At 56.3% G+C, this 11,813-nt stretch overlaps 1 protein-coding gene across 1 annotated transcript; it reads left to right on the top strand.

Annotated features, from left to right (window-relative positions):
• Window positions 1-565: 565 nt before the first annotated feature.
• On the top strand, window positions 566-10,993 carry LOC130263309 (protein enabled-like; the record flags this gene model as incomplete). The annotated part of the gene is made up of 4 exons (XM_056510814.1): window positions 566-1,263; window positions 5,520-5,694; window positions 8,859-9,086; window positions 10,730-10,993. Coding segments are annotated over 4 exons (1,365 nt in total), but the record flags the coding sequence as incomplete, so codon positions are not given.
• Window positions 10,994-11,813: the final 820 nt, after the last annotated feature.

Raw genomic sequence — 11,813 nt, 5'->3', positions numbered from 1 at the left:
AGGTGGTGACACAGGTGTGACACAGGTGTGACACAGGTGTCACCCAGGTGTCACCCAGGTGTGACACAGGTGTCCCCAGGTGTGACACAGGTGTGACACAGGTGTGACCCAGATGTCCCCAGGTGTGACCCAGGTGTCCCCAGGTGTCCCCAGGTGTCCCCAGGTGTGACACAGCTGTCCCCAGGTGTCCCCAGGTGTGACACAGTTGTGACACAGGTGTGACACAGGCGTCCCCAGGTGTCCCCAGGTGTGACCCAGGTGTGACCCAGGTGTCCCCAGGTGTCCCCAGGTGTGACCCAGGTGTCCCCAGGTGTCCCCAGGTGTCCCCAGGTGTGACCCAGGTGTGACCCAGGTGTCCCCGCTGTCCCCAGGTGTGAAGCTGGGGCTGGGCTCACCTGCCCTGGCCACGGCCTGCAGCTCCTTCCACGCCTTCGCCGCCGCGTTCCCCGCAGAGCCCCGGGAGCGGAGCCAGGACCAGAACCGGGACCAGAACCGGGACCAGACCCTGGAACAGAACCGGGACCAGAACCGGGAACAGAACCAGGAACAGAAACAACACCTGGACAGGTATCAGTACCTGGATCAGCACCTGGACAGGTCCCAGTTCCTGGATCAGAACCAGCCCCTGGATCAGAACCTGCACCTGGATCAGAACCAGCCCCAGGACAGATCCCAGCACCTGGATCAGCACCAGGACAGGTCCCAGCCCCTGGATCAGAACCTGCACCTGGATCAGAACCAGCCCCAGTCCCAGTCCCAGCCCCAGTCCCAGGACAGGTCCCAGTCCCAGTCCCAGTCCCAGTCCCAGTTCCAGCCCCAGTCCCAGTCCCAGTCCCAGCCCCAGTCCCAGTCCCAGCCCCAGCCCCAGTCCCAGTCCCAGTCCCAGTTCCAGTCCCAGTTCCAGTCCCAGTCCCAGTCCCAGTCCCAGCCCCAGGACAGGTCCCAGTCCCAGCCCCAGCCCCAGTCCCAGCCCCAGTCCCAGCCCCAGTCCCAGTCCCAGTCCCAGTCCCAGTCCCAGTCCCAGCCCCTGGACCGGTCCCAGTCCCAGTCCCAGCCCCAGTCCCAGCCCCAGTCCCAGTCCCAGTCCCAGTCCCAGTCCCAGTCCCAGGACAGGTCCCAGTCCCAGTCCCAGTCCCAGTCCCAGTCCCAGTCCCAGTCCCAGCCCCCAGACCGGTACCTGGTGGCCGCCGCCGCGCTGTTCGTGGCCGCCAAGGCCCAGGGGACGCCCCGGCGAGCCAGGGACGTGCTCAACGTCTGCCTGAGGTGAGACACTCAGCAGGGACCCCAAAATGCACCGGGGAACCCCAAAATCACCTCAGGGAACCCCAAAATACACCAGGGAACCCCAAAATCATCCCAAAATACACCAGGGAACCCCAAAATCACATCAGGGAACCCCAAAATCACCCCAAAATACACCAGGGAACCCCAAAATACACCAGGGAACCCCAAAATCATCCCCAAAATACACCAGGGAACCCCAAAATACACCAGGGAACCCCAAAATCACCCCAAAATACACCAGGGAACCCCAAAATACACCAGGGAACCCCAAAATCATCCCCAAAATACACCAGGGAACCCCAAAATCACCTCAGGGAATCCCAAAATGCACCAGGGAACCCCAAAATCACCCCAAAATACACCAGGGAACCCCAAAATCACCTCAGGGAACCCCAAAATGCACCAGGGAACCCCAAAATCACCTCAGGGAACCCCAAAATCATCCCAAAATACACCTGGGAACCCCAAAATGCACCAGGGAACCCCAAAATCACCTCAGGGAACCCCAAAATCACCCCAAAATCCACCAGGGAACCCCAAAATCACCTCAGGGAACCCCAAAATCACCCCAAAATCACCCCAGGGAACCCCAAAATACACCAGGGAACCCCAAAATCACCTCAGGGAACCCCAAAATAACCCAAAAATACACCAGGGAACCCCAAAATACACCAGGGAACCCCAAAATCACCTCAGGGAACCCCAAAATCACCCCAAAATACACCAGGAAACCCCAAAATCCACCAGGGAACCCCAAAATCCACCAGGGAACCCCAAAATCACTTCAGGGAACCCCAAAATCACCCCAAAATACACCAGGGAACCCCAAAATCCACCAGGGAACCCCAAAATCACTTCAGGGAACCCCAAAATCACCCCAAAATACACCAGGGAACCCCAAAATCACCTCAGGGAACCCCAAAATCACCCCAAAATACACCAGGGAACCCCAAAATCACCTCAGGGAACCCCAAAATCATCCCCAAATACACCAGGGAACCCCAAAATACACCAGGGAACCCCAAAATCACCTCAGGGAACCCCAAAATAACCCAAAAATACACCAGGGAACCCCAAAATACACCAGGGAACCCCAAAATCACCTCAGGGAACCCCAAAATCACCCCAAAATACACCAGGAAACCCCAAAATCCACCAGGGAACCCCAAAATCCACCAGGGAACCCCAAAATCACTTCAGGGAACCCCAAAATCACCCCAAAATACACCAGGGAACCCCAAAATCCACCAGGGAACCCCAAAATCACTTCAGGGAACCCCAAAATCACCCCAAAATACACCAGGGAACCCCAAAATCACCTCAGGGAACCCCAAAATCACCCCAAAATACACCAGGGAACCCCAAAATACACCTCAGGGAACCCCAAAATCATCCCCAAAATACACCAGGGAACCCCAAAATACACCAGGGAACCCCAAAATCACCCCAGGGAACCCCAAAATCACCTCAGGGAACCCCAAAATCACCCCAAAATCACCTCAGGGAACCCCAAAATCACCCCAGGGAACCCCAAAACTGGCCCAGGTAACCCCCAAACTCCTCCAGGACCCTCCAAAATTGTCTTAGGACCCCCAGGACCCCCTAAAATCCTCTCAGGACCCCCCAAAATCCCCCCAAAATCCTCTGGTGCCCCCCGGGACCCCCCAAAATCCTTCCTGGGATCCCCCAAATCCCCCCAGGACCCCCAAAATCTCCCCAAAATCCTCTCAATGCCCGCCGGGACCCCCCAAACCTCTCGGTGCCCCCCCAAATTCTCCCCCAAATCCTCCTCAGGACCCCTGGGACCCCCCAAAATCCCCCCAAGATCCTCTCAAAGTCCCCCAGGACCCCCCCCAAAATCCTCTCAGTGCCCCCCGGGACCCCCCAAAATCCTCACAGGATCCCCCAAAATCCCCCAAAATCCTCTCAGTGCCCCCCGGGACCCCCCAAAATCCTCTCAGGACCCTCCCAAGTCCTCCAGATCCCCCCAGGACCCCCCAAATCCTCTCAGGACCCCCCCGGGACCCCCCCAAAATCCTCTCAGGACTCCCCATAATCCTCTCAGGACCCCCCGGGACCCCCCAAAATCCTCGCCGGGACCCCCCAAAATCCCCTCAGGAGCCCCCAAAATGCTCTCAGGACCCCCCGGGACCCCCCAAAATCCTCACGGGACCCCCCAAAATCCTCTCAGTGCCCCCTGGGACCCCCCAAAATCCTCTCAGGACTCTCCCAAGTCCTCCAGATCCCCCCCAGGACCCCCCAAATCCTCTCAGGACCCCCCCCGGGACCCCCAAAATCCTCGCCGGGACCCCCCAAAATCCCCCCAGGAGCCCCCAAAATCCTCTCAGGACCCCCCAGGACCCCCCAAAATGCCCTCGGTGCCCCCCAGGACCCCCCAGAATCCCCCCCAAGATCCTCGCAAAGTCCCTCAGGACCCCCCAAAATCCTCTCAGGACCCCCCAAGACCCCCCAAAATTCCTTTTGGGACCCTCCCAACTCCCCCAAATCCCCCCAGGACCCCCCAAAATCCTCTCAGGACTCCCCAGGACCCCCAAAATCCTCTCAGGACCCCCCGAGACCCCCCAAAATCACCCCAAAATTCCTTTTGGGACCCTCCCAACTCCCCCCAAATCCCCCCAGGACCCCCCCAAAATCCTCTGGGTGCCCCCCGGGACCCCCCAAAATTCCTTTTAGGACCCTCCCAACTCCCGCAAATCCCCCCGGGACCCCCCAAAATCCTCTCAGGACCCCCCGGGACCCCCCAAAATCCTCAGAGGACCCCCCCAAAATCCCCCCAAATCCTCTCAGTGCCCCCTGGGACCCCCCCAAAATCCTCTCAGGACCCCCCCCGGGACCCCCCAAAATCCTCTCAGGACCCCCCAAAATCCCCCCAAAATCCTCTGGTGCCCCCCGGGACCCCCCAAAATCCTTCCTGGGATCCCCCAAATCCCCCCAGGACCCCCAAAATCTCCCCAAAATCCTCTCAATGCCCGCCGGGACCCCCCAAACCTCTCGGTGCCCCCCCCAAATTCTCCCCCAAATCCTCCTCAGGACCCCTGGGACCCCCCAAAATCCCCCCAAGATCCTCTCAAAGTCCCCCAGGACCCCCCCCAAAATCCTCTCAGTGCCCCCCGGGACCCCCCAAAATCCTCACAGGATCCCCCAAAATCCCCCAAAATCCTCTCAGTGCCCCCCGGGACCCCCCAAAATCCTCTCAGGACCCTCCCAAGTCCTCCAGATCCCCCCAGGACCCCCCAAATCCTCTCAGGACCCCCCCGGGACCCCCCAAAATCCTCTCAGGACTCCCCATAATCCTCTCAGGACCCCCCGGGACCCCCCAAAATCCTCGCCGGGACCCCCCCAAAATCCCCTCAGGAGCCCCCAAAATGCTCTCAGGACCCCCCGGGACCCCCCAAAATCCTCACGGGACCCCCCAAAATCCTCTCAGTGCCCCCTGGGACCCCCCAAAATCCTCTCAGGACTCTCCCAAGTCCTCCAGATCCCCCCCAGGACCCCCCAAATCCTCTCAGGACCCCCCCCGGGACCCCCAAAATCCTCGCCGGGACCCCCCCAAAATCCCCCCAGGAGCCCCCAAAATCCTCTCAGGACCCCCCAGGACCCCCCAAAATGCCCTCGGTGCCCCCCAGGACCCCCCAGAATCCCCCCCAAGATCCTCGCAAAGTCCCTCAGGACCCCCCAAAATCCTCTCAGGACCCCCCAAGACCCCCCAAAATTCCTTTTGGGACCCTCCCAACTCCCCCAAATCCCCCCAGGACCCCCCAAAATCCTCTCAGGACTCCCCAGGACCCCCAAAATCCTCTCAGGACCCCCCGAGACCCCCCAAAATCACCCCAAAATTCCTTTTGGGACCCTCCCAACTCCCCCCAAATCCCCCCAGGACCCCCCAAAATCCTCTGGGTGCCCCCCGGGACCCCCCAAAATTCCTTTTAGGACCCTCCCAACTCCCGCAAATCCCCCCGGGACCCCCCAAAATCCTCTCAGGACCCCCCGGGACCCCCCAAAATCCTCAGAGGACCCCCCCAAAATCCCCCCAAATCCTCTCAGTGCCCCCTGGGACCCCCCCAAAATCCTCTCAGGACGCCCCCCGGGACCCCCCAAAATCCTCTCAGTGCCCCCCGGGACCCTCCAAAATTCCTTTTAGGACCCTCTCAAATCCCCCCAGGACCCCCCAAAATCCTCACAGGATCCCACAAAATCCCCCCAAATCCTCTCAGTGCCCCCTGGGATCCCCCAAAATTCCCCCGGTGCCCCCCAGGTGTCTCCAGCCCGGGACCCCCCCCCCCGGCGCTGGACGGGGATTTCTGGGCGCTCCGGGACAGCCTCCTGCAGTGCGAGCTGCTGCTGCTGCGGGTGCTGCGCTTCCGGCTGCCCCTGGCGCACCCCCACAAGGTGAGACCCCCCAAAAAACACCCCCGGACCCCCCACGGGCACCCCAAAAAAATCCCGGAATCGAGGGACCCAAAAAAACCTCAAAAATTCCAAAAAAATCTCCCCTAAATCCAACCCCAAAATCCCCAAATTCCGGCACTTCCCCCACCCCACAAGGTGAGACCCCTCCCCAAAAAACACCTCGAGACCCCCACGGGCACCCCAAAAAAAATCCCGGAATCGAGGGACCCAAAAAAACCCAAAAAAAATCCCCAAAGAAATCCCCAAAATCCGACCCAAACATCCCCAAAAATCCCAAATTCTGGCACTTACCCTGCCCTACAAGGTGAGAGACCCCACCCCAAAAACACCTCGAGACCCCCACGGGCACCCCAAAAAAATCCCGGAATCGAGGGACCCAAAAAAAACCAAAAAATCCCAAAAAACCCCCAAAGAAATCCCCAAAATCCGACCCCAAAAAACCCCAAAATCCGACCCAAACCCCCCAAATTCTGGCACTTCCCCCACCCCATAAAGTGAGACCCCTCCCCAAAAACACCCCGAGACCCCCCCGGGCACCCCAAAAAAAACCCGGAATCGAGGGACCCAAAAAAACCCAAAAAATCCCCAAAAAAACCCCAAAAAGCCAAAAAAATCCCCAAAGAAATCCCCAAAATCCCAAAAAACCCCAAAATCCAACCCAAACCCCCCAAATTCTGGCACTTCCCCCACCCCATAAAGTGAGACCCCCCCCCCCCCAAAAACACCCCGAGACCCCCACGGGCACCCCAAAAAAATCCCGAAATCGAGGGACCAAAAAAACCCAAAAAAAACCCCAAAAAAACCCGAAAAATCCCCAAAGAAATCCCCAAAATCCGACCCCAAAAATCCCCAAAATCCGACCCAAAACCCCCAAAATTCCAGCACCTCCCCCACCCCACAAGGTGAGACCCCCCCAAAAATATCTCGAGACCCCCCCCGGGCACCCCAAAAAAATCCCGAAATCGAGGGACCAAAAAAAAAGTCCCAAAAAACTTCCCCCAAAAAAAACCCCAAAAAATCCCAAAAAATCCCCAAAATCCCCCCAAAAACCCAAAGAAAACCCCAAAATCCGACCCAAAACCCCCAAATTCCGGCACCTCCCCCACCCCACAAGGTGAGACCCCCCAAAAACACCCCGAGACCCCCCCCCGGGCACCCCAAAAAAATCCCGAAATTTTGGGACCCAAAAAAATCCCCCCAAAAAAACCAAAAATCCCAAAAAATCTTCCCTAAATCCAACCCGACCCCCCCCCAAAAAACCCCAATTCCGGCACTTCCGGCTGCCCCTCCCCCACCCCACAAGGTGAGACCCCTCCCCAAAAACACCCCGAGACCCCCCCGGGCACCCCAAAAAAAAATCCGAAATCGAGGGACCCAAAAAAAACAAAAAAAAAACCAAAAAAACCCCCAAAAATCCCAAAAAATCCCCAAAGAAATCCCCAAAATCCGACCCCAAAAAAACCCCAAAATCCGACCCAAACCCCCCAAATTCTGGCACCTCCCCCACCCCACAAGGCGAGACCCCCCAAAAAACACCCCGAGACCCCCCCGGGCACCCCAAAAAAATCCCGGAATCGAGGGACCCAAAAAAAAACCCAAAAAAACCCAAAAAATCCCAAAAAGTCCCCAAAATCCCCCCAAAAACCCAAAGAAAACCCCAAAATCCGACCCAAAACCCCCAAATTCCGGCACCTCCCCCACCCCACAAGGCGAGACCCCCCCCCCCCAAAAATATCTCGAGACCCCCCCGGGCACCCCAAAAAAATCCCGAAATTTTGGGACCCAAAAAAACCCCAAAAAATCCCAAAAAACCCCAAAAATTTTGGGACCCCAAAACCTTCCTGAGCCCCCAGAGGGAATTTTTGGGGGGGGGGGGTCCCTGAAACCCCCTCCCCAAAAATGGGAATTTTGGGGTTTTTTGGAGGATTTTTTTTTGGATTTTTGGGGTTCCCAAAAAAGGATTTTTTGGGGGAATTTTTGGGATATTTGGGGGGTCCCAAATGGGGATTTTTGGAGGTTTTTTTGTGGGAATTTTTGGGATTTTTGGGGCCATTTTGGGGGGATTTTTTTGGGGATATTTTTAGAATATTTTAGGATATTTTTAGGATATTTTTAGAATATTTTTAGGATATTTTTAGGAAGTTTTTAGGATATTTTTAGGAAATTTTTAGGATATTTTTAGGAAATTTTTAGGATATTTTTAGGATATTTTTGGGATATTTTTAGAATATTTTAGGATACTTTGGAGATCTCTAACCCCAAATTTCCCCCCCAGTACCTCCTGCAGCACCTGCTGGACCCCCTCCCCAAAAGGGAATTTTAGGATATTTTTAGAATATTTTTAGGATATTTTTAAAATATTTTCAGGATATCTTTAGAATATTCTTAGGATATTTTTAGGATGTTTTTAGGGTATTTTTAGGATATTTTTAGGGCATTTTTAGGATATTTTTAGAATATTTTTAGGATATTTGGGGAATATTTTTAGGATATTTTTAGGATATTTTTAGGATATTTTTAGGATATTTGGGGAATACTTTGGGGGTCTCTAACCCCATTTTTCCCCCCCCCCAGTACCTCCTGCAGTACCTGCTGGCTCTGGGGGAGGGGCTTTGACTCCCCCTCCCCAAAAGCGAATTTTAGGATATTTTTAGAATATTTTTAGGATATTTTTAGGACATTTTTAGAATATTTTTAGGATATTTGGGGAATATTTTTAGGATATTTTTAGGACATTTTTAGGACATTTTTAGAATATTTTTAGAATATTTGGAGAATATTTTTAGGACATTTTTAGAATATTTTTAGGATATTTTTAGGATATTTTTAGGACATTTTTAGGATATTTGGGGAATATTTTGGGGGTCTCTAACCCCATTTTTCCCCCCAGTACCTCCTGCAGTACCTGCTGGACCCCCTCCCCAAAAGGGAATTTTAGGATATTTTTAGGACTTTTTTAGAATATTTTTAGGATATTTGGGGAATATTTTTAGGATATTTTTAGGACATTTTTAGGACATTTTTAGGACATTTTTAGAATATTTTTAGGATATTTGGGGAATATTTTTAGGATATTTTTAGGACATTTTTAGGATATTTGGGGAATATTTTGGGGGTCTCTAACCCCATTTTCCCCCCCCCAGTACCTCCTGCAGTACCTGCTGGCGCTGTCCCGCTGGGCCGGGGGTCCCTGGGCCGGGGGTCCCTGGGGGAGGGTCCCGGGGGTCTCGTGGGCGCTGCTGCGGGACGGGGCCGCGGGGGGGCTGGGCCTGCGCCACCCCCCCCCCCACCTGGCGGCGGCCGCGCTGCGGCTCGGGCTGGAGCTGAGCGGGGGCGGGACCCCCCCCGGGACCCCCCCCCAGTGGTGGCAGGTGAGGGGGGGGCGTGGGGAGGGGTCCTGGGGGGATTTGGGGGAGATTTAGGGGGGTTTTGGGGGGGATTTTGGGTTTTTGGGGGGGATTAAGAAGGAATTTTGGGGACCCTCCCCTCGCTGGTGGCAGGTGAGGGGATTGTGGGGAGGGGTCCTGGGGGGGTTTGGGGGGGTTTTGGGGGGGATTAAGAAGGAATTTTGGGGACCCCCCCGCTGGTGGCAGGTGAGGGAATTGTGGGAAGGGGGCTCGGGGGGATTTGGGGGAGATTTGGGGAAGTTTTGGGGGGATTTTGGGAGATTTGGGAACCTCCCGCTGGTGGCAGGTGAGGGGGGGGCGTGGGGAGGGGTCCTGGGGGGATTTGGGGGGGTTTTGGGGGAGATTTGGGGGGATTTTGGGGGATTTTAGGGACCCCCCCGGTGGTGACAGGTGAGGAGGAATTGTGAGGAGGGGGCTTGTGGGGGCTTTGGGGGGGATTTTGGGGTTTAGGGGGGATTGAGAGGGGATTTTGGGGGAGATTTGGGGGGGTTTTGAGGTTTTAGGGGGGTTTGGGGGGATTTTGGGGACCCCCCGCTGGTGGCAGGTGAGGGGGAATTGTGGGGAGGGGTCCTGGGAGGGGTTTGGGGAGGATTTTGGGGGGATTTGGGGGGATTTGGGGTTTTAGGGAGGTTTGGAGGGGATTTTGGGGATCCCCCCCGCGCTGGTGGCAGGTGAGGGGGAATTGTGGGGAGGGGTCCTGGGGGAGTTTTGGGGAGATTTGGGGGGGAGTTGGGGAAGTTTTGGGGGGATTTGGGGGAGTTTTGGGAGGGGTTGGGGGAGTTTTGGGGGGATTTGGGGGGGAGATTTTGGGGGAGATTTTGGGGTTTTAGGGGGGATTTCGGGGACCCCCCCGCTGGTGGCAGGTGATGGGGAATTGTGGGGAGGGGTCCTGGGGGGGTTTGGGGGGGATTTTAGGGGGATTTGGGGGAGTTTTGGGGGGGTTTGGGAGGATTTTGGGGGGGATTTGGGGTGATTTTGGGGCTTTAGGGGGGTTTGGGGGGATTTTGGGGACCCCCCGCCGGTGGCAGGTGAGGGGGAATTGTGGGGAGGGGTCCTGGGGGGGAATTTGGGGAGTTTGGGGGAGGGTTAAGGGGTTTTGGGGGGTCCTGGGGAAGGGTCGGGAGGATTTTTGGGGAATTTGGGGGGGATTTTGGGGGGTCCTGGAGGAATTTTGGGGGAGGGGATTTTTTGGGGAGAGGGGTCCTGAGGGGATTTTGGGTGGATTTTGGGGAATTTGGGGTGGGGGATTTTTTGGGGGGGAGGTCCTGGGGGGGATTTGGGGGAATTTTGGGGGGTCCTGGGGAGTTTTGGGTGGATTTTGGGGAATTTTGGGGCGTCCTGGGGGGATTTGGGGTTTCCTGGAGGGATTTTGGGGGAGGGGATTTTTTTTGGGGAGGGGGGGTCCTGGGGGAATTTGGGGTGGGGGATTTTTTGTGGGGGGTCCTGAGGGGAATTTTGGGGGGTCCTGAATGGATTTTGGGTGGATTTTGGGGGTCCTGAAGGGATTTTGGGTGGATTTTGGGGGGTCCTGGAGGGATTTTGGGGGAGGGGATTTTTTTTGGGGAGGGGTCCCAGGGGTTTGACGCCCCCTCCCCTCCCCCCCCCAGGTGCTGAGCCCGGGGTTAACCCTTCCCGCGCTGGAGGGAATCGTGCGGGAGCTGCTGGCGCTCTACAGCCTGGACACGCAGGTGGGGGGAAGGGGGGCGCCGCCCCTCCCCCCACCCCCTCCCCACCCCCCCCGCCGGCCCCTCCCCCACAAAAGGACCGACAGACACAGCCCCTCCCCCCCCCCCACCGACAGAGATCCTGAGACCCCCCCCCAAAAAAAAAAAAAAAACAAAATTTTCCTCCCCCCCCCCTCTAGGTCGTGACAGATCTTGAGACCCCTCCCCAAAATTATCCCCCCCCCCCCCAAAAAAAAAAAATCCCCCCCAGGTCCTGACAGACTCTGAGACCCCTCCCCAAAAAAATCCCCCCCCAAAAAAAATCCCCCCCCTAAGTCCTGACACTGAGACCCCCTCCCCAAAAAAATCCTGCTCCCCAAAAATTCCTCCCCCAGGACAGAAAGACCCCCCCCAAAAATTCCCCCCAATAGACTGAGGGACCCCCCCCAAAAAAAAATCTTCACGGCCAGAGGGACCCCCCAAAAAAAAAAAACTAAATTGAGGGACCCCCCCCAAAAAAAACCCGCAATGAACCCCCCAAAAAAAGTCCGAAAACAGAGAGACCCCCCCAAAAAAAATCCTGAAGAACCCTCAAAAAAAACCCCAAAAACCTCAGAGGGATCCCCCCAAAAAAAATCCCAGACCCCCCCCCCAAAATCTCCACCCCGCCCCCCCCAGCACAGAGACCCCTCCCCAAATTCCCCTCCCCCCCCCCAAAAAAAACCACACCGAGCCCCTCCCCCAGCCTGGGCCGTGTTTAATTCTGGGGGGGGGTCCCGACCCCGTGTGCGCCCCCCCCCCCAATAAATAATTACATCAATTAAACCCCGGTTAATTAATAATTAATAATTCATTGATTAATTAAATAGTGCCCACCCCTCCCCCACCCAACCCCGGGCTCCGGCTGTGCCCCTCCCCCCCAAAATAAAACATGGCGGGGGGAGGGGGGGAATTTGGGGAGGGGGCGCAATTTTGGGGGGTCCCCAATTTAACAGGGGGGGTCGAATTTTGGGGATTTTTTTGGGGG

This window comes from Oenanthe melanoleuca, chromosome 25 (assembly GCF_029582105.1).
Source record: "Oenanthe melanoleuca isolate GR-GAL-2019-014 chromosome 25, OMel1.0, whole genome shotgun sequence".
Classification (NCBI taxonomy): domain Eukaryota; kingdom Metazoa; phylum Chordata; class Aves; order Passeriformes; family Muscicapidae; genus Oenanthe; species Oenanthe melanoleuca.
This window is presented reverse-complemented; position numbering and strand designations above follow the sequence as displayed.